Genomic DNA, 27103 nt, shown 5'->3' on the forward strand with positions numbered 1-27103 from the left:
GTCGCTGAAACACAAAAAGAAACTCCATAAGTTTATGTTTAAGGAAAAAATGTAACGATGTTGTAGCCGGTGGGCAAGTAATGAAATGGGTTTGTGTCTGAACACCGTTTAATCAAGTGTAACAACCATTACCAAGGCAACCCAAATGTAAATACAGCCTGTCCTGTAGTGTGTGTTTACAGGGTTAATTTTGTGTCTGAGCCCGAGAGAAACTAAACTAATCGAGCCCGGGCCCAAACTTTTTTTTTGTGTCCAAACCAAACTCAATCCCAATATAGTTAATATAACCTGCTCAGAGTATTTTTTTACTCCTTCACATGGTTTTTAGTTTTTTTTTATTACAGACATGTGTAGTGTAGAAAATCCACACAACCAACCACACCAACCAGACTGGAACTTGCAAATCATTTAAAAGTCAATATCTGGACCAATGTGAAGTATACTCTACCTGGTACCCACATATACTCTTACCAACCTGCATCCATATGATGTACCATCTACAGGAAATGAAATGTGGAACTGAAACGGTGACATGACATTATCCATTATTCCTAATTACCCATTGGCTGCTCCTGCACTCCTAACTTCTTACTTAACTGCTTCTTTGTGGGCTCTTTAATCCTTCATCAGTCAAGACATTGTACTACTCTTGTCATCTGGCTTCCAAGCTACTGTGGTAAATAATCTCTGTAAAATCTGTTTGTTTGTTTGATATTTTCTACTGAAGCTGAGATTTTATGAGATCAGACTGCTGCACAGACACACTTTGCTGCTCTGCCTCTGCTGTGTCAGTATTCGTTTGAATCTACATTGTGTTCTCCTCTGTCCTTCTTTCAGTCTATTTACACTGCACATGCATACATTGTTGCTGGATATCTATTCCACAAAATACCATTATTACTTCTGTACAGTCACTGTCATTGTCCGTCTGATTCATCTGCCAGAACATGCCACATAATATGTCTTGATTGATTATTAAACGTGTCATCAAAATGACATGATGAGGTGAAGCACATCATGGATGACCTAAAAAAGAGCTTGTTAGCTTTGAAAAGGAGTGAGGGAGCACTGAAGCGAGAAAGAATGTGAAGGAAATAAAGAATTTTGTATTTCCTTTAGGCATTTTCCAAACAGTCTACATCACATTAAAATAAATGCATTTATTCAAAGGAACAATTAGGATTATGAATGCATATATATTTCTCTTCAGGTTTCCAAAAACACACTTGAATTTTTAGCAGTGGAAGTGTTATGTTGTTTTGATCATATTTTAAACAATGAAACCCCCTTATATGAGGTCCTGTGTTTTAGGAGGACCCCTATTGGACGGTACACGCACTGTCCTCGCATGAGAAGACTCTGATTGCCAACCAGAGTGTGTGCAGCCTGGAGCAGCTTCTAAACCTGTCCTCCTACCATAACAGCACAGTGGTTTTCAGGCTCAGGAGACCACCTCTGGAACACCCCTTCTACCACAGCTGGATCAACGACACACTGCATGCTGTGCAGCAGTCTCGGGTTCCTCAGAACCTGGTAGGTCAAGAAGAGCCCAATTCATGGACCAAGCACCCGCAGAACAATGTCTGGCTATTCATTCTGAACATATTTAATGTGATAGGATGATTGGAAATGTCAAATATTCTAAACCATAAATGTATTGATTATCTTTAACCACAGTTGTAATGCATTTATATGTTGAATATGTCACAAACATCTTTATAAACACTAACTATATCTGTTTAGAAGTATAAGCAGTAAATGTTTCTGAGACTGAAGCCATTCATTTGTTTCGATAAGGTTTTTATTGTGAAATATATCTGAGTGAAGGACTGGAGGATTCACAGCCTCATACCATTGATGCCTGGCATTTTTTATTTAAGCACATAGTCTTCTTTTATTATTAGAAATGCATAGCCTGACGTTGTCATACTGGGGCGTGTTTCAACCGAACCAGGAAAAAAAATGCCTCTTCGCTCAATTGGATAGACCTACAACCAATCAGAGCAACGTAGTATGTGACGTATGTTAAGCGACGCATAGTTGTTGTCAACTGAACTCAACTGCACGCACGCTGGAAGAAGTAGACTATGCTTGCGGGCCCGTGAAAACGCAGAAGCATGCGCCGGCCTTAACTTATGATTGTACCAAGTCTGAGTTAGCGAACTTACATCGACACCTATGATTCTATGTTTACAACTTTTGATTCATATCACGACATTGTGAGTTATTTACTAAGTCAGACAGTCAAGACCATTTGTAAGTTAGATGAACTTCATCCACGATGATACCTATTACGTTGGCTTGAAAAACATCGGAGCCTAGCATGTCCCTCCACTTCTTGTTCAGCAGCCAGGATTCCGGGCTACCGAAAAGGAGCTGGCAACGACCGCTGGTAATGTCCACCTCGTCGTACACGCCGAGTTGCATCGCTGTGATGCCCAGTTCGGTCGCCTCTTTCGCTTGGTCCTCCATGAGTGCGACAAAAGGAGAAACCACAATGACCACTGGGTTTTCATTGTGTCCCATCTTCTTCGCAAACCATCGGGGCCAGCTGATAAATTAAACTTTTTTCCGAATCCCGTAGGAAGGACGGCAAAAACATATTTTTGATCTACAAATGCCTTGATCGCGTTTCTCTGTTCCTCTTTCAAAATGAATGCGCTGTCGATGTCTCCTAAAACAGACTCAATGGCAGCATCTACACATCTCAGCTCTCCAGCGGCAGGCATGTTTGTTGAAAACAAATTCAACCCAAGTGCTCTTTGGTGACGTGGTTGATTACGTTACTGTTGATCATCTGTCCATCATCGTAAAAAGCCTGCCCTGACAATTTGATTGGTCCAAACAGCTTCTGTCCGTGCATAGTTTCTCCCCAACGGAGCGATGCCAGACCGAATTTCCCGACCTCAAATGTTGTGGGCGGGGCTAAGTTTGTCTGGCATCCAGGCTAAGAAATGCAGTCTTCATGCCAGAAACCTCATGTAGCACCTCTGCAGCAGACACTCCCTGTTTGAACAGCAGACACCCTCAACTCAGCTTCATTCGCTACAAACGTGACAAGTATGGCTGAGGTGTTAGAGACAGGTGTAACAGAGGGATGTGTGTCCTGTGCTGTCTGCAGGTGATGTGGACTCCAGATGAAAACAGAGCTCAGGTTAGAGAGCTGGCTCCTGGTCTGATCCAGACTTCAGTGGAGAAACGGAGTCCTCAAAGTCTCAATCAGTCGGGCATCAGCAGGCTGCTGCTCAGATACAACCAGGCCAGCACACAGGAAATAAGGTGGGGAACACATACGCATGATGGCAATTTAACACTTGTATTATGTTTTAAAACAAATGTGTTTAGATGTGTGTGATTGGTTTCAGTGACTTCTCCGAGAACCACATTAACCTCACCCTCTACACTGTCAACGAGCCCTGGCTGTTCTCGGTGCTCTGGTGCAGCGGGGTTTCATCGGTTTCTTCAGAGGCTCCGCACATCCTCAAAAAGGTGCCTTACCCCATCTGGCACTTGGTAATTATGATAAAATACACTTTTATATTAAACCTTTTATTTTAAAATCCTTAAAAGTCTTAATCAACACACAAGTGTTTCTCTGTTTCTAGCAATCTTTTAAAATGCTAGACACATCCTGTGAGGTGTTCATCTTCTTTCATGTTTGCGCTTGCTATAAGCCAGGGGTGTCCAAACTGCGGCCCGCCATCCATTTTAAATTGGCCCGCCTTAAAAAAAAAAAAAATTACTTTGTAATTTGAGACATTTTTTACATTTGCTCCCCTCTAGGCGAGCTAAAATTGTATATCAGTAAAATGTACACATTCCCCATTAATTCAGGATGTTTCTTAGCAATGGAAATGATCAGAATGTCTTCAGGACAAAGGGCAGTGAAAATATGATTGTTTTTTAAAAAGTGGTCTTGTTTCTCACTTTACCCCAGCTTAGGGGTAAAAGGGGACAGACCAGAGAAATTAAGGGGGTAAAGTGATCCACTTACTTTTTCCACTTTAAAACTACCATAACAACACATGTTGTAATAGGTAAATTAAGCACATTTATGATTATTTTGATACATGTGATCTCTTGCACACCCTAGCTGCACGCACAGACACACACACTCACACACTCGCCCGCTCCTGGTATTTCATGATGGCCTGATACGGTGATGATTTAAAAAATTAATGTGACGTTCACTCACGCTAATTACGTTCACGTTAATAATATGAAAACTGATTCGTTAAGTTCAGCATTCGCGAAACATGCACAACACTGTACTGTACAGTCACTGCAGAGGGGCTGAAGAGCCGCGTTCGGCTCCAGAGCCGCGGGTGGCTGAACCCTGTGTGGAACCGAATTTGTATGGTGTATTGGACGTTTTTGTGGCAGCAGTGTCCATCACTTTTAGCTGTCCTCTGGAAACACTTCCGTTGTGTTTTCTCCTCTACTTGCTGCGCGTTTGTCTATTTGCTGCGCGTTTCTCTATTTGCAGCACGTTTGTCTATTTGCAGGGCGTTTGTCTATTTGCTGCGCGTTTCTGTAATGTGTTGTGTTGTGTTGTGAAATTGATGAAGATGTTTTCTTACTTTGCTTGTGTTTTGTCAACTTGCATGTGTTTTCTTAAGTTGCTGTTCGTTGAGCTCTCAGGGCCACCGTAGTTTTGACACTAGGTGGCACCCAACTCACCCCTGACCTGCCAGCTGTACCCTCAGAACGCCGCCACGCCCCCCCGCCCTAAGCGACGCGATTGAGGTGCACTGTCAACAGTCCGCTCCAGGGCAGGGGGGCGTGGCGGCGTGAGTGGCCCAGACCTTCACATTTTCTTCTGTATGTGGCCCTCGGGATGAAAAGTTTGGACACCCCTGCTATAAGCTCATGGTCAAGGTGTTAACTTTTGTCCTCAGCCTCCTCTCCGTCAGCTGCACCTCCTCTGTATGACTTAATTAGATTTTTCTGGGTGATGTCAATTTGGGACCCTTGGTTTCCACTGAGCTCTTCCAATATGTTTATTACCTGCACTGAACAGGCTCATATTATTTCCCAGCACTCATCTGAAGTCCCGGCACAGTGAAAATACCTTTTTATTTAGAGCATCAACAAGCATAATCACTGTAGCAGATCCTATAGAGAACCGCTCTACACTACGTCTCTGTGGTATTGTTTCACCCTCATTGTCTGTGCAGTGTGCCAGCCTGGTCTTCCTGTCTGTGTCGCCATATGGGAACTCAGCATGACAACATGTTAATGTGACCCCGGCCCCCCTGCTGTGGTTCAGGGGGAGTTTGCACTGTGAATTTAGGTCAAACTAGAATGTCACTTGGTAGAGCGCACAGCTCCAATGAGGCCAAATCATCCCCTTAAATCAATTCAAGCTGCACCAAATATCATACACTCGCAGGTATCTTTCCCCTTAATGTGCATGATATTTTTAATCAAGATTTGATGGGTTCTTCCCTGGCCCATACCGCATCCTTCTACCTAGTTTGATGGTAATCTGTTCCTGGGTTATTTTGCACATAATCTCTTTGTCGAAGGAAATGTACATCTTTCTGTGGATGTTGGCAAGAATGCACATTGCAAGACCTAATAACTTGTCCCTATGTAATTCTAGAGGATTCACCCAATAAGATCATTTATCGTAGGACTAATGTACATATCATGTAAGCTGGTTTAAGATGATTCTTCGAACATAAGAGACTGTATGTTGATATATACTGCCATCCAGTGGTGGGTCTTGCTATGTAATGTGCATGCGGCTGTGTGTGTTTCCAGAGACCACAGGATTACTGCCTGATGTGGGTGACTGCAGACCTCATCTCTTTTGCTGTAGTTGTAGGAATATTCATTTTCCAGAAGTAAGTACGGACACTGGGTGAAGTAGCTGTAGTAAAATCACTGAAGTGAGTTCTAAAGCACAAGTTACCGTTTCTTAAATTATATCCCGATGAAGTGGAAAGAAAATTATGTTCTTTACTTGTTTTTCTTCGGGGGGATTGTTTGCCACTTATTGCTGCCAATTAACAAGAACTACTGTGTCTGGAACACATCATGAAAACTACAGATTATACCTAACAATTCTCTTCTCCTGTGTTTTCATGTATTTAAAAATGATTTGCCATAACACATATTTGTTATGTGGTTTTATAAGATGCATCTCAGCTGTCCTCCTCTTTCTATGAGCATGTCTCCTCCTGGTTAAAGTGTATACACCATTCCAGCATTTCTTTATTTAAGAGTGTGGTCTTTCTTTTTGAAATCAGGATTTATGGATTTCATGTTCAGATGTCTGTCTAAATGTCCAAACCAGGTGTAGTGTTGGACAAAGGAAATAACCTCACCCTCATTGTGGTTCCTTTGCTGTTGGTACTGTTACCATAAAATACAGAGGGGAAAGATTATTTGGTTTTATAGTTGCTTACAACAGTGCTCCCATAATATAAAAACTTGATTGAAATCCTTGGTGTTGCTGCTCCATCATGACCAGCGATCTTCTAGACTCCTGCTCCATGACAGTGTCGTCCACAACAAAACAGGATGTTTTCATTGGCCATTGCTACACAGATCTGAGCACAAGAGGGGTATATTTGAGTGCAACTGCAGGGTTTTAAGTGAGAGCATTACAAAATCTGAACGAGATATTACCCCTGCTCTCAAACTGAAAGACTACACTCTTGATTAAAGAAAGGAAAAAAACATTTATTTTCCTCTGATGGAGAGCAGTACAGTGTGATGGTCTGTCCTTTAGGGGCGTGATTTTGTTTGTTTGTTTTCATGATGCGTTGCAGGTTTGCTCGGCTCAGTCCAGTTCAACAGTAGCTTCTGCTGGCTTCTAAACTGACCTCTCTTGTCTCCCGTCCTTTTTTTGTCCTTCCGCCTCTCCTTCCTCTTCCTCTGCCTGATGTGCATGCTCTTCTCCTCCTCTGCTGCATTCTGGCATCTTCTCTCAGCTATCACACGATCAGGTAACTGGGTCACCTCTTTCTGACCCAAAGTCTTCTACCTTTTCATCCTCTGTCTGTCTTCCGATTTCTTTATCTATCATTCTCTTCTTGGAGGCATTCTTTGTCTTCTGTCTTTTTTTTTGTTGCTCTTTATTATGACATCATTCTCCATCAGATTTTTCTCTCCACATTACTTATGTATTTAAATCCTCTCTCTTTCTTCTATGTATCTCAACTGAATCGTAACGCACTGCTGCCACTTTCCTCTAGAGGGTCTTCATCCCTGGATATAACACAGCACACAATATCCAGAGCATTTAGTCCCCAATGAGATTTATTCATTTATTTTCCGTCTCATTAGCCAAAAGACTTAAATGTCCAAAATGAACGACGGCCTCATCAGGGGAAGTGCCTCAGGACTGATGCTGATGAACTAAAGCCTCGCTTGTTTGCATTTCTGTTTTTGAATGCCTCTCTGCATTAGTCCTGATTTATGGTGACTAATGCTCGTCAGTTAAGTTAATTGAAATTAAGGCTGTACATTTAAACAAGGATGTGATTTTCGTATACAGGAAATGACTCTGTCTTCCTCCTTGACTTACGTACTAATCCCAAATATTACCTGAATGCTGTCATAATGTTTCACAGAGCAGAATGTTATTCATGATTATTCACAAGGCACAGTATTATATAGGCTTACAGCACATGCCGGAAAAGTCATAAATATCTAATAAAACAGATTTATATGTCAATAAAACAGCCGGATTTGATTCACTAACTCATTAGTTATTAAAAAATCTAAAATTTAACTTTCACCACATCGACCCTAAACTGCACATTATGAGCAGAGGCCACAGCGTTTAGTGACGTCCTCCATTGTTTCAAGGCGATTTCTGAAGGTGTAACATGTAACATGTGACCCTGCAGGTATCGGATGAGTGGTATGCGCAGCTACAACCCTGAGCAGATCATGCTGAGTGCTGCCGTCAGGAGGTCCAGTCGAGACATAAGCGTCATGAAGGAGAAACTTATCTTTTCAGGTGAGGCCCTCACAAAGAAATGAAAATGTCCTCTGTGCGTCTTTGTCGTTTGCTTGTATTGTGTTGTTGTTTGGGCTCCTGAACTCAAAGACAGATTCCTCTCTTTGTATTTTATTCTTTGATTTACCGATTTTACAAAAACAGTCTCACGTTTTTTTAACTTGAAGATGAGGAATGGGCTTTTTCTTGAGTTTCAGATGCCCCAGTAGCATGTGACTCCATCCCAGCATGAATCTTTCTGAGTGTCTGTGAATGTTCTCGCTCCTTCTTTTCCTCCTCTACCTCTCATCCTCATTGAAGGTCAGCCCCAGTAAAGCCGCCTGCCGCATCCATCCTTCATGTGTGATGTGCACCACCTCCTGTCCATCCTACCTCCTCTCCATCTCTTCACCAGCAGTGATTCTTCCATTTTTATTCCATGCATCCATTGCATCCCTCGTTACCTGCCACCTCTATGTCTATTATGCCCTTTCCAACCATTCATCCATCGCTTCACACACCTTGTGATCTCCCCATCATTCCTCCCTGTGGAGACGTCGTTCTGTGTAGGGGAGTTTTTAGACACCCTGTTCTGTCTAGACAGCCTGTAGTGCTGGGGGTGAAAGGTAAGCAATGTCAGCTAATCATCATTTCCTGTTTTGAATTTCAGTTTTGCACACTATTACAACTTTGTCTTTGTTCACTAAAGCCCCTTTCAGACATGAAAATCTTTGGAAAAATTTGAGTTTTACATATCAAAAACACAGCAGAACACTGTATGGGTCAGATGCTTTCACAACAAAAAAACATTTAAAAAAAGAAAGGATATGATGTTTCAATTCAGCTGCAGAAATTACGTGTTTTTGTTTACAGCACATCGAAACAGGCATCAGTATAGATCTCGAATGTCCTTGTCGTTCCATGTTGTCATTTTAGTCAGAGTTTTGTACGTGTATAGCTCCTCTTTTTCATCCTGAGATATTAGTGTTCTTTTTTTTTTCCTGTTTAACGTCTGTCGCATGTTGAATACATCATCAGCATGCCTTCAATGTTCTGGACATTTCCCTGCTGTATTCTGAGGTCTTATATAGTTAGGTCCATAAATATTTGGAAATTGACAGTGACACAATTTTCATCATTTTGGCTCTGTACACCACCACAATGGATTTGAAATGAAACAATCAAGATGTGCGTTAAGTACAGACTTTCAGTTTTAATTTTTTTTAGCTCAGGAACTAAACTATTAGTTATTATTAGAAGAAGAAGCAGGATGCTATAATGATGATTAAGTACAGCAGCAGATGGAGCTAATGCACCTTGATGTTGATTGCCACTTGCCAATAAAGTGAAAAAATAAGAAGCTTGTAGCTATCACATGGGCTCATTCTGACGTTAAAATTTAATTAAAATGTCCAGTTCAGTTCATCTCTGGAAGCAGCTTTATTGACCAAGAGTGAGAATTTTTATGAAAACAAGAGTTTAAATTGTATTATAGTTTACTGACTATTTTGTTTTATCCTTTGGCGCCCTCCAGAGGTGGGAAACGGAGTTGGCAGTGCTGAGGAGCTGTATGCGGACAATGACTGCGACTACTACACCAATCAGGGCATCAGCCAGTGATTGAAACTGAGCCCTGTGTGGATCTGCTGTGGCGTGATGAAGACAACGATACTCTGTGTTCAAATCATTTCTGTTTTTATTCGATGCGAGGTCTCCCCTCTCTCCTACTGATGAACTGACAGATATGCTGTATAGGAGAAAACAACCACCCAGTTGTTATGTGTGTATTCTGTGAAAAAAATTTTTTTGCTAGTCAGATTTACTGTATCACAGGACAGAATTTTTTATTAAAAGAATTCGCCAAATTTGTGGTCCCCCAGGCTACCATTGCCTGCTTATCCTCAAAACTTTGTTTCCAGATTCTTTATTTCAAGAAGTTTATTGCTGCAAGCAATGTAAATGATATTGTTCTCTTTGCAGATTAATTTATTTTTAAACAAGGATTTTTCAAATCCTTTATTGCCGCATGAGACAAAAAGCTTCATCCCCATTTATGCTCCTGCCTTCTGTCACCACTCTGCTGCTGTTCATAATGGAACGAATATTCCTATTTATATTTAAAGAGAAGAAGAAAAGAACCCAGACAATTTGTTTACAGAGATCCTGCCTTCTCCAGGTGAAATATTCACGTGACGTATGTAAGATGATTCCTTTGATCGAGGCTGAATGAAATGCGCCGCCCTCTGATCAGTGCATGTTACAATAACCATCATATCAGACTGGTCTGAGCTGTGCTTCTGCTGTTTTACAGGAGGACCTGGTGAAAATGGTTTAGGGTGGAGATATTTGATGTCTTTTAGTGGTTAATGTGAATGTGTTACGGATACTTTTTTTTTTTTTTTTTTTAAAGATGTGTATTGAGTGTGTCCTGACTGGATATGTATTTTTTTTACCCTGTGTGCAGTGCTGTGTTGTTTGTGTTGTTGTACAGGGAAAGTGAACAAAAGTTGGAGATGCTCCAGCTGACTACACGTTACATTTTAACAATGTGACAGTTTAATTTTACGGCAGCAATAGTAATTTCACTTCACCCAGGTTCTCTGGGCTGCAGTAGGGTGTGTCGTGCTGAGGAACATCTCACTGTTGGTGTCTGAATGCTGTAATGTAAATGAAGTGGGTACTAAATGTGAAGGTGAAGCTCCAAGCTCACAGAAGACACACAGCTTCAGGTGTCACAGGGTCAAGACATTGTTTGCCTTTTGTGTTGACTTCTTTTCTGTGCCTCAGAATTAAACATTAAAACATTTTAAAATACAAGAGCTCACTTGTGGTGAATTGTTCTGTTTGTATATCTATTTGTTGAGTATTTTCATGCTTAACAAATTGCGTTTTTGGTCCATATGCATAAAAATGAATCCAAAACTATTTGAATGTAGTAGGCCACTAGATCTTGAGGCCAGAACAAAATTGATGTGAGCATAAAGTTGCCCATGTGGTAAATGGTGGATATGGTTAGGATACAACTAATGTGGTTGAGATGCAGTATTGTTATGGTTAATTACTTGTGGCCCAGTTCTGGCATACACCACCAATGTGCCATCTACAAGTTTTAGAAGGGTATTTTTTTTCCTAAGATTCTGTTTTAGACACTATTTGGCTAAATAAAACATATTTTCGGGGTTTGCTAACAGGCACTACAGCATGTGCTTAAGAGGTGCTGTGGATCACCAGGTCTGTGTTACAAACCAATAATATAACTCATTATGTGGCTCAGTTGAGTGGTGGCGAGCATGAGATTCGCTCTAGCTAATTTTCATTTTGATACAGGTAACTTGCCGGAAATATGGGTCTTTCCAACCAGTAGACAAAAAAACGTAAAGATGGACCGTGTTTTTTCTGCAGACGTGGTGACCCTGCTGGGGATCAATGAACTTGTGTCACTCTACCACCATCTCACTGTGAACCTGGATGTATGATGTGTGGGTCACACAATGGAGAAGCAGAGAAATGCATTTTTAATTGGTCATAGCAAATTTGCTTCACTTCCTATGTGTATAGACTAGGGACGGGAATCGGCAGGGACCTCCCAATACGATACAATCACGATACTTAGGTGGCCATTCTGTGGGTATTGTGATTGTAAGAATTGTGATTAAATATTACGATTTCTTTTGCTTATTTTTCTTTTTAAATACTTGACCATGGAAAACAATTGAATCATACCTTCAAATACAACACAGTCAAATTCACTTAGAGCTTTATAAGTTTAATTAAAAATATTAGGGTTAGGGTTACCCTAACCCTAACTTAATTACTGCCGGGCAGCCAATAGAGAAAATAAATAAAAATGTGCCCTCTTATTGTACAGCCCCTGTCAACTGCACACAACCTGACAGATTAAGAAATATATGCCACTTAGGCTACTTTTAAACAATAAATAAAAGGTAAATTAAATAGAATGAATAAAAGTTTACTTAAATATAAATGTTGAAATAAACAAAAAGTAGGCTATGCTTCACTGATGTTTGCATGTAGGCTATGCAAAGTTAGTGCTTGGGTATGTTTAGATTATTGTGCAAAAACAAGAGCTGGTCAACCATATTTCCGCCCCGTATAAAACCAATAAATATATGTTTAAAAAATTTAAAAAATCGATTTGGGAGGCAGCGTGGCGATTTAAAATCGTCATTCACAAGAATCGCGATTCGTAACTGAATCGATTTCCCCCCCCATCCCTAGTATAGACTGACAATGAGTTAAGCTTGCAATACAAATATAACTTTATTTTGTTGGTCTTTATTTCCAGAGACTGAAACAGTATCTCTACAGTATCGAAAGCAAAATGTGCAGACTCATATTGTTTCAGCTTAATAGTTTTAGATACATAGTTTTGGAACAGAAATGGAATTTAGCCTCCATGATGGATCAATAACCAGCTTAACGTCCACCAGAGTCAATGCAGGTGAACAGTCTTCATGCTACAATAATAAACAGATTCATCAGATTTCAGGCACTGATCAAACATCCTATATGTGACAGTAACATGTTTCTCAGTATAAAATATGTGAGGCAGCAGTTAGCAATGCTTTGGTCCTTCTGTGGGAGAGTCTAGCTTCTTTTCCTACAGCAGCACACAACCTGGGCTTCCAAACACTCACGTGCAGTGTTGTGCAAGTCAATTCACTTTAAATAAAGCAAATCACAGAGGAGCATAATGCCCAGGCAATTCCTGATATAAGACAGGGTAAAATATATCATAATATAACATGAACAAAGTCATAATACTGTGTTACAAAAATAAAGTAATTGTTTTATTTTCAAGTTAACCCTTAGTTAAGGTTTCACATATAAGAAAATTCTTCCTGCTCAATAGCACCACATCATAAGTATTATTCACATATTACAACTTTATTCTTGTAATATTACAATTTTCTTCTCGTAAGCATCTTTCTTCATTATGAACATAATACAGTGTTGTACTGAAAAGTGTAGCACTAAAAGTAAATTTACTCATGGTGCAAATGATTTCAGCAGTCTCAACTGTTTGCTGCAGTCTCTGCACATGACCAGGGTTCATTAGTTATCAGGTGAGCAGTCTAATCAGTATTACGGTGAATCTGTATTAAATAACATGTCTACGTATTTGCATGACTTCCAGTGGACATGGGATCATATCAGGGACCTGGAAAAGGGCCTCTGTCTGAACCACCAACTCACGGCTGTTGGGTTCAGAGTATAGCAGCTTTCTGAAAAGGCACAAACACACTGTACATCCGCCTTCAATGAGAAGATGTGAAAAGGGATTTAAGGCCTGTGAAACACCTTCACTCATACATACGCACACTCACAACAGCCATACTGTTAATGAAATAAATAAATAAATAGCTGATGATGATGCACTGGTTCATCTTTACATTCTTTAAACCAGTGGTGGTTCCCTGAATCAAACAGCATCTAAGTATCTACCATAACTCAGCATCACGGGTGTAGCTGAACGGATCAGTAGACACACGACAGAGAAACATCTCTTTCACATTTCAAGGTCTCGCTGTGTTACACACAACAAAAGCAGCCGTCACTGTGAAATTGCGGAGAGGAATGTTGACTTCTGCAGATGATATCAATCACTACACGTCAAATAGACATGTCGACATGTTTCAAAACACAATCTGCATTTGTTTTCCTTCTGTTAACGAAATCTCTCACGAACAAGGAAGCAAGAGACAAGTTGAAAACCAAAATGTCTTGCGTGTGATAAGCAATAATTACATTAAGCACATTAGAGACTTCTGACACAGCAAGGAATCTGTGGCCAGTCTGCTTCATCACCTTTTTCTTTGTGAAGCTTAGGTGAAGTTTGTCTTGCGCAGGTTTCTGTTGGGGATTTCGATAGCGCTGACTTGCAGTGGCCAGGAACCGCCCATGATGCCCGCCTGAAGGGCCACACCCGTTACCACAGCCAGGTCAGGGTCGACAGATGTGTTGGGCTCCTTCCCAAAGTACTCAGCGATCAGCCTCCTGATCCGCGGGATCCTTGTGGAGCCTCCGACCAGAACGATCTCATCTACCTCCTCTTTCTCCAGGCGGCCTTCAGCCAACACCGTCTCAACAGGAGCCAGGATCTTCTTGAAAAGGTCTTCGTTGAGCTCCTCAAACAGCTCACGATGGATCACGGCCTGGAAGAGAACCGGAGTAGGAACGGAACCTTTGGGAGACCCCGAGCTGCCATGGGTTTGAAGGAGCAGTTGCACTGAGATGGTGACACTAGGCTGGAGGGTGAGGTTGAGCTTTGCAGCCTCCACAGACTGTCGGAGACGGTGAATGTCCTCTTTGAGAGTGGGTGGGACGCCAAACTCTTGCCGAACTCGCTCTGTGGTGTACTGGAGCAGCCTCTGGCTGAAGTCTTGACCTCCCAGCTTGCTGTTTCCTGCAAAAAAAACATCAGCTTATTAAAAGTGTTCAATTCTCTTCAGAGAAACAAACACACAAAGACTTCCTCAAACAAAAGCTGCTTTGTTCTCTCTTTACATTAGACAAACCAGTTGACAATTATGACTCCAAATAATAGCTGTTGAACAGACTTCAACTAAGAACAAAATAATGGATGGTGCTTTTGAAGAAGCAGTCCAAAAGATTTTATTTGAATAAATTACTTTCTAATTATATATCCACATTACTGTGACATCAACTCCACTACACATACGCTACTACACTACCCCGGAGTTTTAGAGCTTGAACACTGCTCGCCCCATTTAGTCTCAACGGGCAGAAACTGAGATGTTTGGAAACATGACGCAGTTAAATTCTGCATTTCACAACATGATCATTGCAGGGTGTAACCAAACAACAAGATGAAGAGCTGCATGCGACAGGGGACACACCAACTTTCATAACCAACTAACTTCCCTGTGTTATGTGCAGCATGTAATCAGATCATTGTTGCTGATAGAATGATGGAAAACAGCCAATACTTTCTGACTGCTTTATTAAAACAACATTAGTTTGTTTGGCTGAGGCCAGTAATCAGTGATCTGTAGTATCACAACACTGCTGCTTATACCACCACCTGCAGGTGTGGGCCAGACAACCAGGACTGTTGTATCAACATCTGTCCTGAGAGATCCAATCAAATTAAACTTTGGACACATAGAAGAGTCTGTTTGATTTGTAAAATTGAAGCGGGTCATAGGAAATCTCATCACTCTAGGCCTTTGCTGTGCAACTACAATGAGTTCATGTCACTTCCTAATTACTAGAGCAGTGAAGCACCTACCTGCCATGGCTCTGGTGAAGAACATGCCTCCCTGTTTGTTAAGCAGAGACACATCCAGTGTTCCTCCCCCGAGATCGACCACCAGCACGTTAGAGACGTCCACCTTGTGCAGGCCGTAAGCCATGGCAGCAGCCGTGGGCTCGTTGATCACTCGCAGGACCTCCAAGCCTGCAAAACAGTAATGATGGAGTTAGTGTGAAAATGATTCCAGTGACATAGTGTGTATAGACCTTGTATGTTTAATGACTCTGGGAGAGAAAAGCGATCAAGGATCTCAGGTGTCTGATGTGCTGTTTTGTCAGGACATCTAACATCCTTATGAAACTGTGGAAGGACTGACCGGCGAGGTTGGCGGCCTTGACGGTGTAGTTCCTCTGTCTTTCATCAAACTCTGCGGGCACAGAGATGACGGCTTTCTGGATGGGCACACCCAGCTGCTTCTCAGCCATCTTTCTCATCTTCAGCAGCAGCCTGGAGCCGATAAACTCTGGGCTCACGGTGAAGGTTTGATTGGTGGAGATCAGAAACTCTGCACTTCCATTGTTGTTGATCACCTGCAGGGGGAGGAGGAGTCAGAGAAGGAGTGAACAGGGAGGAGAGATTTCATTTGATCAGATCAGGAGGAATACATCAAAAAACAAAATTAAACAAATGTATTCTATTAATGTGTAAATCAGCACCACAACCCTGCGGCCACTGTTAAACCCCCCCTCCTCCTCACCATTACCCACCTTAAAAGGGTAGCGAGCGCTCTCCTGCTCCAACAGCTCCGGGTCAAACAACTTCCCGATGAACCTCTTGGCGTCGTACACGGTGTTCTGTGGGTTGGTGCTGGCCAGGTCTACGGCATCGTGTCCGGCCAGCACCGCAGTGGTGGTGAAGGAGACGGCGGAAGGGATGCTCTTCCTCCCCTCTTCATCAGCCAGCACCTCCACCTCCCCGCTGCCCGGGTGGAAGACGCCCACCGAGCAGAAGGTGGTGCCCAGGTCCAGGCCGATGACTCTGGGTTTGGGAGGAGGAAGGTACTGCTGGCCCAGGTACCCTGCCAGGAACAGGGCCAGGATAACGGAGCCTGCGGACCGATGAAGACACAGTTAGCTCATGTGTTAGCATCCAAACACCGGCGAGTTAACGGGAGGAAAGATATCACCCTTAACTTACCGATCATAGAAACTTCTCCGGACATTGTCTCCCACTGTAGCGAAGCCTCGCGCCGCTGAAACGTCACAATATGTCGGTATCAGTTGTGTCAATTCGATTTAAATTACGCGAAGCTTCAACAGCTGGAGGAGAATTCCTCAGACCAGCAGCAAAATACACGTCAACGCTGTATGGTAACAGGTGCTTTCTGGGTACTGTAGTTTACACCACGTAGCACGTTCGCATTGAATAGCGAAGCATATTTTAGCTCAATACTACATCTCCCATCAAGGCTTGCGACACGTGACGTACTCTAAAAGGTTAAGAGACGTGTCCAGACAGAGCATAAGCAGTCCAGTTTGAAAAATATATTATTTATAAAGATACAAAATGAAAATAGCATTAAAACTAGGGCTGCGAGCAACACTGTGCGGACCCGAGCTTTTTCGAGCTCTGCACCTGATGCGGCCGAAGGAGAGCGGTCGGGGACCGGGCGAAATGGATAAACTCTTCACTTCCTGTATCAGTCACGCAACCCCGAACGACAAAACTACGCAAGCCTCACACAGCCCGCAAGGCTGTGATTGGTCTGCTAACTACATCCTTTCCAAAGTCACATTTCCAGTATCATGCCCCATAATACCGTCAGAAACCAAGGAAGATTTAGAAGAACGAATATGGACCAAATAGAAGAGCGTTTGACAGAAGCGATCCGAAAGTATGAGCACTTGTATAAGCCGCAGTTGCAGAACCATGCGCTGGCCTTAAGGCATCAGTGTAATCTATGACCACTGACACTATACAGACACAGCAACCCTGTGTTTTGATTGCGTGTAATCAAACTTTGATGCCATGCCACAGTGACACTTTGTGACAAAAACTCTAAAAGCTAGGTAGATTTAATCTCCATGTTGTTGAGAGGACCCTCATCGAAATTGAAGTTGATCTGATGAAAGCTCTAGGAGACAAAGTATTATGACCGGAAAACAAAATTTGATTAACGCAACACAAAGTCAGCCATTTCAGATTTGTGCCCATTTTGTCATAAATGCGACTCATTTTCATGAATACACAGGCGAAAAGCAATGGGAAGTAATACATGTAATAATAAAAACAATATTAAAACGTAGTAAAAATAGAAATATGGACACATATTAAATCAAATTGAATTAAATTTTGTGATAACATTTAAATTAAATTAAATTAAATCAATTTTTTTTACTCTGTTATAGTTCATTAATGCCTGTTTATGTGTCCAGCACTGATAAATCATGTAGTGGTAGATAAAATAATTCCCAATACAAATACACAACAAAAAATAAATGTAAGCGTATTTCTTTAATTTTATTTACAAAAGGTTGTGGAAACAGATAAATGGCTTTCACATACAGGCTCTCTTTCTCACACTCACACACACATTCAAAAAGTAACATATGTGTTTTACATCATACATACATCTTGTGAAGACCACATTATATATTAAAAAAAAACTTTAACAATACCACTTGATTCACCTGGGAAAAGAAAAGACGATCCTGGACGTTGAATTGAGACTAGATGTGATGAGGATGATAAAAGTGATACATAAAGGCAGTATGTACATGTAATGACACTGAATGATTGTTAATGCAATAAATAAAAGTGACGTTAAATCAGTGACATGTCACTTCTTCAACATAAATGGTAAAAAAAAAAACTCTTGTTAAATTTATTAAGATCTTGATGAACTGACAAATGGATGAGATGACATTTAGAATACTGGTGTTTTTTTCTTTTTATTTGAGCTGTAGCTGGTGACTTTCTGGTATGAAGGATGTTAATTTAACATTAAAGACATGAATTGTTAAAACCATCAGTCATAAGAAAATGACAAACACTTAATTCCCAAACGAGCAGATCACGAGTCCCCAGCGTCTGTGAGCTGCTCGTTGTCCTCTTTGCTGTCTGAACATTCTGACGGGATGAAGCAGCCCGAGTCTCTGGGACAGTCACTGTCTTCCTCCTTTTGAGTGTGGGGGGATTTGTGCTCCTCCACATCCCTGACATCATCACCTGTGGCCACAAGACAAAGTGGAATTAATAAAGATGACATACTATTAAAATTTCTCGTTTCCAACCACATGAGGGAAGTTAAAATGTGTTCCAAGAGAGAAATAAAGCCACATCTAGACGTGAAAGGCTGATGCTCTTTGACATTTTGGATTCATTGCTGTTATAGCAAAAGCATTGTGCAATCATTTTGACTGCAAAGTTCATTACTGTCCAAATGGATGTGTGATTGAGTCACTGAAAATAGAAAAATCACACAGTTGCTAAAATAAATACTGCAGATGTGACCCAGCAAAAAGTAGCACGAAGCACCTCAGATTCAAGTTGTATTTTTCTACTACCAGACTGATCTGAGCTGTACCATTCTTTAATATTTTTACCTCACTGACAGAAGCTACTAATCCTCACGTCCACGGTGCCAAAGCACTAACCTAATGGAGTTCAGCTTGATTAAATTACTGGCATCTCCGGTGAGGCAGGCAGGGTCACACTGCAGCCGCCATCTGTTTAGTCAAACTGTCGCCCAAGCAGGAAAATGACAATGACCTTTAATTTCCCTCATATAAACCTACTGAGGTAACATGCAGTATAGCTAACACACACACACACACACACAAACACACACACACACACACAAACACACACACACACACACATACACAACACACGCACACACACTCACACTAACACTTACACACAAACACACACGCGAAAACACACACATACGCACACACACTCACACTAACACTTACACACACACACACACACACACACAAACACACACAAACGCACACACACAGAGACAGACTGAACAGAAGCAGCCAGTGAACTCTACTCCTTCCTCTTGCTGGGAAAGTATTGTTTTGCATCATTCATGCAGCGCTCTGCGATAATCAGCCTTTTGCTTCAAGACACCAGATTACTGGAACAGCTTCTGCCCTCTTAAGCACTTTCTATCTGAGTAACAGGAAATCACTGATAAGCCTCTCTCAGTGTGCAGGATGTCTTTCTATTCAGAGTGGCACTAACCTCACCGCTTCCACCTGCTTTTTTTTAAACTCAATTTGTCAGAAACACATTTGTTTTGTTCGTATTTGTGTTTGGATTTGAAAGGTTTATTATTTTTGTATGAAGGAAAATGTGCAATAAAAACCCATATTGGACAATAAGCACTCTCATGATGACAGGAAGCCGAAGGGGAGACTATAGTTTTATAGTAGTTTATTGAACATGAATTCTTACAAACACCTGCAAAGAATTTTAAAGGTTTAAGTATGGGAACTTTTTTTGTATATTATCTCTTATAGCATCCATATTAGACCACAATACTGGACCGAAATACGATGGTCTGGTCTACAGAGGGTTTCCTTGAATTTGAAGGTGCTTATCGAAATGGCACAGCCTAGTCTTGCCGCTGCGACTGAATTGGGCTTCAAAGGCAGCGTCTGAATTGAGACACAGCTATCAAGTATTAAAAATCATTCGTCATAGTTGTAGTTTGGTGTGTTTCTAACCTTCTGTGTAGCGGCACTCAGCAGCAGCCAGAAGTCTGTGTCTGTGCTCGGGGTCGTTGACGTTCAGCTCTATCAAGTGTTTCTCTTGCAGGTGCATCAGGTCTTCCACCGTCTGGTAGCCATTCAACAACAACGCAGAGGCATACTCCTGCAAAGCCCAGAGCAAACCTCAGTGAAGAAAAACCCACAGCAGGTTTAAGATCAAGTGTTGACAAATGTGTCGTTTGTCCTCCAAAGCAGGAAATCACAGAGGGTTGATAACATCGGGTATTTATCTTTTTATGTCTGAAGATGAGTTGTGAATGATCTTGTTAAATTTGCAGCACAGTTTTTTATATGGTGTTTTCTGTGCATGAAAAACAACAGTTGTATATTATTCTGGTATTAACCTCAGTTTATTAGATGAAGCTTAATAACACCAGAGGAGGAAGATGAAGATAACTCCTCTCCTGTTGATCTTAACTCTCTGACCACCCTGAGTCAGGCGAACACCCCCTCACCTCCAGATTCAGTCGCTCCAGTAACTCCAGCAACGTTTTAGGTCTAGGTCTTTTGGAGAGCTTCTGCTGTCTGATCTTTGGGACTTCTTCTTCCTCCTCCTCTTTCTCCACTAAAACGTCTACGTAGATGAACTTGAAGTTCCCTACTTTGTTGTTCAACATGCCCGTCCAGATGCCCATTGGAGGCTTACTGATGATGTTGATGATGTCACCCACCTAGGAAAAAATAACTGGATGTGAATTGGAGTTCAACTGGGATGCTTCACTTTATTGTTTGAAGTATTATAGTTATCTTTTCTTAAAGCAGAGTCTGTAGGACACAAACATCACAGTAGATGTGTGGTGTTGTGTGTGTGTGTGTGTGTCACCTTGAGTTTGAGAGAATCTGTATCATACGGGCTTGGAACAAAGTCTGTGTGGACACGAGCTCTGCCACAGAACTGCCCCTGGTAGGATCCGTCCTCCTCTAGCCTCACACTGTCTTTCTGAGCAGAACCATTGGACTCACTGGTCACACCACCTGAACCTACAAACACATTGTGATTACACAGCGATAGTGATAAAACAACTCTATGTTCGGTGCAGGATCCTCTTTGTGAAGACACTCACTGGAGGTGCTCTGGCCGCTGTACAGACTCTCTAAGGAGTTACTTGTCTTTGCAAAGTCTTTCTCAGCTGCAGTGCTGCTCTCTGCTTCTGCCTCCAGTTCTTTATCCGTGTCATCACCCTACAGGTAGAAAAACAATTGGGAGGCATGTTATATAAAACAGACTGACGCTGTGAAGATCTGAATGATATGTGCATTTGAGAAACAAAAATGAAACTAAAACTTCAGCTGGAGATGTAGGTTGCTACTGAAAAGATTCATCTTTGCATCGCTATTAGAATCAAACTTGGAAAGTGCAGTAGCAACTTTGTGGTGTCTGTCATAGTGAAGCATGCCAGCAGCAGCAGCGTTATATATGAGGATGTGGGTTTGTGAGAGATGAGAGTGATAAAGATTCTTGAGAAAAACAACACAGGTTTACTGTCACTGACGCTGATCGTCGATGAGTCTGGTCTTTTACTGCGTATCAAGAGTGTTGTTGGTCCTTTGTGCACAGGTGTTTGATGGGTTTGCATTTATGTTTGATCATGGGAGAAAGCAGTTCATCCACTAACCAGAAGGTCAGTGGGTTAATCGCTGAACTCCAGTTTGCAAGCCCCAGGGCAGGATACTAAACCCCAGATTGCCCCATGTGCCAGCATTGTGTGATAGAAGTGCAGTGTACAGTACCGCTGTATGACTGTATGTCTAAATTAGGGAATGGCTTGTACTGTAAAGTGCTGTGAGTGGCCGAATATTGCTAGAAAAGCTCTATATAAATACAGTCTATTCCCCAAGTAGTGACATTTACGCTTGAATGAGGGATTATGGAAACAAATAATTAGAAGATTTATTCATGGTGCCTGATGGAGTTTGTGTGTGCCTGTGTGTGCTCTTATACAACTATCTTTGTGAGGACCAGTTTGAGTCTACAACCTACGGAGTGAGGACATCTTGGGAAAGTGAGGACCTTTTGGCCTGTCCTCACTTCGTGACCCTCTTTAATGTAGTGTTTGGGAGTTAAGACTTGGTTTTAGGGTTAGGGTTAGAATTAGGGTAAGGGTTAGGGTTAGGGTTAGAGTTAGGCATTAGGTTTGGATGGTTAGGGTTGGGGTAAGGGTCTACGGAATGCATTATGCCTCTGAGTGTCCTCACCAAGATAGCTGTACAAATATCTGTGTGCGTGTGTATGTGTGCGTGTGAATTTTTCCAGTGACTCACAGGCTCCTCAGAGAAATACTTGGCGTGTTTTTTGCCCATTTTTCTGCACATGGTTAGTGAAATAGCCTTCATCTTTTTCCCAAGTCCAGTTGCTTTGTTAGGGTCTGAACTTTCACATTCTTCCACGACCTGTAGGAAGAAAGTTGGTTGAGTAAAGACAACGGATTTAGACCATGATGCAGCTGCTCATATTTCTCACATCTTCTCATCGTTTGTCCGCCATGTGTACACATTTTTACCCAGTATGAACCTTTTCCTGTTGTTATGATTTTAAAGTGAAGACAAACACATTTACGCACCACGTTTGTGCCATTCTCCTCTGGTTTGGCCGGTGACATGTGATGTCTGAAACCCTCGAACTTGCCGAAGCTTGTTGAGCGCTGTGGGGAGGATTTAAAAAACAAGAAGGAAAGATGTCATAAAAACGTCTAGCAAGATTTACCAGCATTACATAATATCAAGTCACCATGTATGTCGAGGCTCAAAAATCCTGCAAGACTTGTTGCATCTTCAAGTGGATAAAATGGATAATATATCACAGAAGCTTCTATAGCTGTCTTTGTCTATGGGGGCAAGGAATGCCAGTGTTCTTTTTTGGACCGACACACACACACACACACACACACACACACACACACACACACACACACACACACACACACACACACACTCACACAAACACTTGTTCTCCATACAAGTGCACTGACAAATTTATCTGTATAAAAAATTAAGGATAATTTAACTTAAGTTTAACTCGTTATTATCATTTTACTACTGGCAAAATGTACTCACAGTGACTTCACTTTGACTTAGTTTAATTGTTTCTTCAGTTTTCTTCCCTCCCACATTTTTTCATAAACTAAAAGTCATTGTAATCTCTCCCAAACCCCCATCATCTCCACGGCAGAGCACCAAAACAATTATATAAATCAATAATCCCTTGAAATCCTGGTTAAATATGAACTCCTAGACAGCTCACTGCGGATTGATTTAATGTCGAGTCGTTTTACTCCATTGTCCACAAACGCAGCAGCTGAATCAAAAGATTCTGTTAGAAAAGCAATTCTTTCCCTTAATAATTTTTTTGTTATTACATAGTAGGAATTTTACTGCCATTGTCTCTTTTACAGCATGATAATTGAAAATACATTTTATTTGGTCTGTGTGCAAAAACCTGCCTTCTAGTCTATGAGAGGTATTAATATTCTAAAAAGTATAAATTATCCCTAAATCCTAAATCTACAAAAATGGTATTAGGTTACACAGTAATTTTAAGTACAACCAAAACTATTTTGCACAGGAGTAATTTAAACAACGACCTCTGTCAGACTTTGTCACAAGTTTTGTAGAAACTATTTGAACATAAACTTGTACATCATTGGCTTCACAATTATATGCACATTTTCACCTACCTTTGGTTTGCTGCTCTTTGCTTTGTCTGACACATTGGATGCCGTCCTATGTAACATTTTCTATTGTTCTTTAATCAAATATCTACCCTTTCTCTTCTCTTTTCCTTTAACCCACTCTCCCCTGACAGAAAAGTGCTAACTAACACACTACCAAAGTGAATACTGGCTGTCTGAGGTGCTGGCTAGCCCACTTCCTTTCAACATACAGGATGTGAGGCAATTGACACATTGTCTTGCTGCTGTTTGTCTTTGAAAGGGAAAAACACAAGTGCTTGAGTATGCATTTTGTGTCGCCCGTTCAACGAAATCATCAAGATCTACTTCCAGGAACAGTTGTGTTAAAGTTTTGTAAATGTCGTAATTTTTTTTTCTTTTATCGCTCAGATATGAGATATCCTGGTGAGGATGAGCTTGAGTAACATTTGCTGCTGTGTTACATCAGATCTAAGTTTATTATCCCTGAAAATGTTCCTTTATTATTAATGAGGAAGTTGCTTTTGTAAATTATGCTATGACTCCTTTGCATTTATTTCTTCATGTGGGGTGAGTACGTTGAGGAAGTGCTGACGTACGACTGAGGAACAGCTGAAAGTGGCAACTTTACTGTGTCGAAACCTTTTCCTGTTTATCTCTGCTTTCAGTATAGAGGACAGTACTGAATATTTTATATGACATCTCAGAAACACTAAACTGTCAAACACGTGATCCGGTTTTCTCAATCATTAAACAACAGTCAGTCACCTCTTTACAAATCATGGCCTCCCTCAGTGAATGTGAATTTAAGATTGAGTGTGACTTTCCCCAGTATCCTACATCGCTGTCAGTTGTAGCTTTCCTCTTGCAATTTGTGTGTGTGTGTGTGTGTTTGTGTGTTTACATTAATGAGAGTTTGAATCAGTCAGATGCAGAAAAAGGAATTCCAAAGACAAAAACATTGCCCAATCCTGCTGCTTTCAATCAGCCGAAAACTCCTGTCAATCCAGATTAAAGCTTCTTATCTATTACTTCAGAACCTCCTGACGGCCTAGAGAGGCCATTGTTCATCTGAAGAGTTCAAAATAAAAATAAATAAAAAAAGTCCCCTGGTATTTGTTGATGTCTTAGACGATTCAGAGAGAGGGTTTTCGTGTGTGTCAGTATTATTAGGCAGATAACTTTCCAGTAATTTTCAGATCTACGCGATATGATGAAAGTTTGCTTATTCTAAGATTAAATAATGAAACTGTTCACTGGCAGAACACCGTCTGTGAAACATCAGAGTAATTTGACCATGTGCTGACAAAGGTGAAATATTCACACTGAAAGAACAGCAGAGCAAAACCAAGTAACCCTTTTTTTTTTCTTTTCTATTCTGTGTATGACGAACGAGTCATAAACTCCACACCATCTCTATAGGCTTAAGAGGCTTCATGTCTAATGAAATGACATTTGTCTCTAAGAACCATTGGCACTATAGATCCATAGGCATCTTGTAATCTCTACTCTGGATCATCCTTTTCATCTGAGACAATTTTCTCCCAAGTGATGTTAAGCTTTAACGAATGCTTTATGTCTGACTGCACTTGTTCCCTGGATATTGGTCTGGGACTTATGCTTCGAGAGCATGCAAAGGCTTTGACCTCTCTGGTCTATCAGCTCTAATGTGTGGTATTAGCACTGAGCGACCTCTGACCTCACTGCACTGAGCTGCAACTGATTGAAAACCTTCCCACTGGGAGAGTTTATCTTTTATCAGAAATTAATTTAAACTTGGAGACATTTTTCACATTTAATGGATAGGCCTGCATCTTAAAACATTGTTCACATGCTTGTATAAACAGTCTTTCCCAGAAAGCATTTGGATGTGGGCCACTTGATGCAGCACTTCTGGACTTCTTGTGGTCAGAAAAAAAATGGAGGAGAGCATGTGAGCTTGTAAAATAGAAAATGTGGCCCAAATATCCCAAAACATTTCGGAAGCCTTTTCTTAGCAAGGTGTAATCTGTAAATTAACCTAAGTGGCATTGGATAAATGATGAAGATGGCCGAAATAGCCCAAAACTAGTTTGAGCAACCTTTGGCACCTTGGGTTGACAAGCGGTACTGCTATGGCTTGTGGCCCAGATCTGGCAAAACAGGAGGTGGCCTTCCCAATGGGTCAAAACAAATTTTCTATGTGGGTTGGTTGTCGTTCTTTGAGGACTTGGACAAACTCCTCCCAGAGTAAACTCAAACTAAGAAAATCCACAAAAATGTATTTCCAAAGTTTAACCAAAGCTAATATTGTATTGATATAAGCAGTCTGAGTGAAGCATAAATCAAGTCAAGCAGGTATACTCAAAGGAATGATGTAATGTTGACAATATGGATTTGACAGACTGCTTATATCAGCTCCACTTCTGCTCTTAATGGATTTCTGTACAGATTGACGACAGTGGTTTTTATGCTGAAATCCTATTAGGACGGTATCACTTCATGGCCAATAAAAATGGGAGGAGTGATTACAGAAAGCAACTAGAATACCACCCTGTTGTTGTGTGCCTCCGCCAACCAGTGCAGTTCAGTCCACATAAAAAAAAAATGTCACACTCGTATAAGGTCACTATGACCTTTGACCCCTGAAATCAAATTGGTTAATCTTTGAGTCCATATGATGTTTATAAGAGGCCAAAAACATGTTATGTGAAGCCACGTGACCTTTGACCTCCCAAATCATATTATTTAATCTCTGAGTTTTTGTGAAGAAATTTGAAAAAATCCTCTGGAGGTTTTTGCTGAGATACAGAGTGCACAATGCAAAAAGTGTAGTTTGTGGGGTCACACTTTTTTCCTTGTTGTTTTATCTTTGATTACCAAAATCGTATCAGTTAATCTTTGAGCCCAACTGAACGTTTGCACAAAATTTGAAAAAATCCCCTCTGTATGTTTTTGATAAATCCCGTTCACAAGTATGGGATGGACAACCCGAAGACATAATGCCTCCAGGCATTAGCTGTCTCTAACGTGGAGGCATGAAAACTATTGTAATTAACATAGCTGACCTTTAATATTGTGGAATCTTGAAGAGACTCATTAAACCACTTTGTAAGAATCCAATACTCTGGCTCTGTTTTCCTGGAATAAAAACACAAAACATAAAAATCAACTTACGTCTGGTTCTGACAGATCCAAGTCAGTGACAGAGCGTGACACCTTTGGGGAAATCTGGGGTTTACAGTCCCGTTTCAAGCTGTAATCCTGGGACTGCTCCTGTCTTTCCTCCCATTCCTTCCCATTGGCTGGCGTGAAGTCATGAGAGTACATGCGGTACTCTGTGAGCGGTCTGCGACAGGTGTGTTGGACGGTCCCCCAGGATGGACTGCTGTCGCCTGGGTTGCTCCAGCGCTGGTGGTAGGTGTGGGTGGGCGTCGCACCACCGGGTAGGCTGGCCATGTCTGTGCAGCGGCCTGGCGTTGTGTTCTCCTGAGAGGGGAGG

The 27103-nt window shown here is 41.3% G+C and overlaps 3 protein-coding genes across 5 annotated transcripts in view; 1 reads left to right on the forward strand and 2 right to left on the reverse strand.

Annotated features, from left to right (window-relative positions):
* Window positions 1–10771, forward strand: part of gdpd5b (glycerophosphodiester phosphodiesterase domain containing 5b) — a 54915-nt gene extending 44144 nt beyond the window's left edge. The window contains exons 11-17 of one of the 3 annotated variants that reach the window (XR_008338528.1): window positions 1312–1533; window positions 3122–3279; window positions 3366–3513; window positions 5767–5849; window positions 7863–7975; window positions 8276–8580; window positions 9489–10771. Coding sequence is in view for 2 of the 3 variants with exons in the window: in XM_053423150.1 (XP_053279125.1) it covers window positions 1312–1533; window positions 3122–3279; window positions 3366–3513; window positions 5767–5849; window positions 7863–7975; window positions 9489–9574 (810 nt within the window). In the remaining variant the exon portion in view is untranslated. The remainder of the gene's footprint in view (window positions 1–1311; window positions 1534–3121; window positions 3280–3365; window positions 3514–5766; window positions 5850–7862; window positions 7976–8275; window positions 8581–9488) is intronic. The other 2 variants (XM_053423151.1, XM_053423150.1) reach the window with 2 other exon arrangements.
* A 1445-nt stretch (window positions 10772–12216) lies between these two features.
* Window positions 12217–16849, reverse strand: hspa13 (heat shock protein 70 family, member 13). Its single transcript, XM_053423160.1, has 5 exons — window positions 16389–16849; window positions 15959–16299; window positions 15568–15781; window positions 15228–15395; window positions 12217–14381 (listed from the first exon to the last, which is right to left on the reverse strand). Exons 1-5 carry the CDS (start codon window positions 16411–16413, stop codon window positions 13801–13803), a joined length of 1329 nt encoding a protein of 442 aa, XP_053279135.1. The 5' UTR covers window positions 16414–16849; the 3' UTR covers window positions 12217–13800.
* An 837-nt stretch (window positions 16850–17686) lies between these two features.
* samsn1a (SAM domain, SH3 domain and nuclear localisation signals 1a) lies at window positions 17687–23856 on the reverse strand. Its single transcript, XM_053423165.1, has 8 exons — window positions 23650–23856; window positions 22537–22617; window positions 22238–22366; window positions 21040–21157; window positions 20799–20956; window positions 20431–20646; window positions 19931–20078; window positions 17687–18419 (listed from the first exon to the last, which is right to left on the reverse strand). Exons 1-8 carry the CDS (start codon window positions 23704–23706, stop codon window positions 18265–18267), a joined length of 1062 nt encoding a protein of 353 aa, XP_053279140.1. The 5' UTR covers window positions 23707–23856; the 3' UTR covers window positions 17687–18264.
* Between the last annotated feature and the right edge of the window lie 3247 nt (window positions 23857–27103).

The sequence above is a fragment of the Pleuronectes platessa genome, chromosome 5, assembly GCF_947347685.1.
Source record: "Pleuronectes platessa chromosome 5, fPlePla1.1, whole genome shotgun sequence".
NCBI lineage: Eukaryota > Metazoa > Chordata > Actinopteri > Pleuronectiformes > Pleuronectidae > Pleuronectes > Pleuronectes platessa.

Excerpts from the sequence above, each read along its gene's own strand:
- hspa13 (XM_053423160.1), bottom strand. The coding sequence starts at position 16,413 with ATGTCCGGAGAAGTTTCTATGATCG. Across the intron at positions 15,782-15,958 it reads GCGCTCGCTACCCTTTTAAG|GTGATCAACAACAATGGAAG; the intron begins GTGGGTAATGGT and ends CTCCCCCTGCAG. Across the intron at positions 14,382-15,227 it reads CTTCACCAGAGCCATGGCAG|GAAACAGCAAGCTGGGAGGT; the intron begins GTAGGTGCTTCA and ends TTTTTTTTGCAG.
- samsn1a (XM_053423165.1), bottom strand. The coding sequence starts at position 23,706 with ATGTTACATAGGACGGCATCCAATGTGTCAGACAAAGCAAAGAGCAGC. Across the intron at positions 21,158-22,237 it reads AGTATTTCTCTGAGGAGCCT|GGTGATGACACGGATAAAGA; the intron begins GTGAGTCACTGG and ends TTCTACCTGTAG. Across the intron at positions 20,647-20,798 it reads CAGATTCTCTCAAACTCAAG|GTGGGTGACATCATCAACAT; the intron begins GTGACACACACA and ends ATTTTTTCCTAG.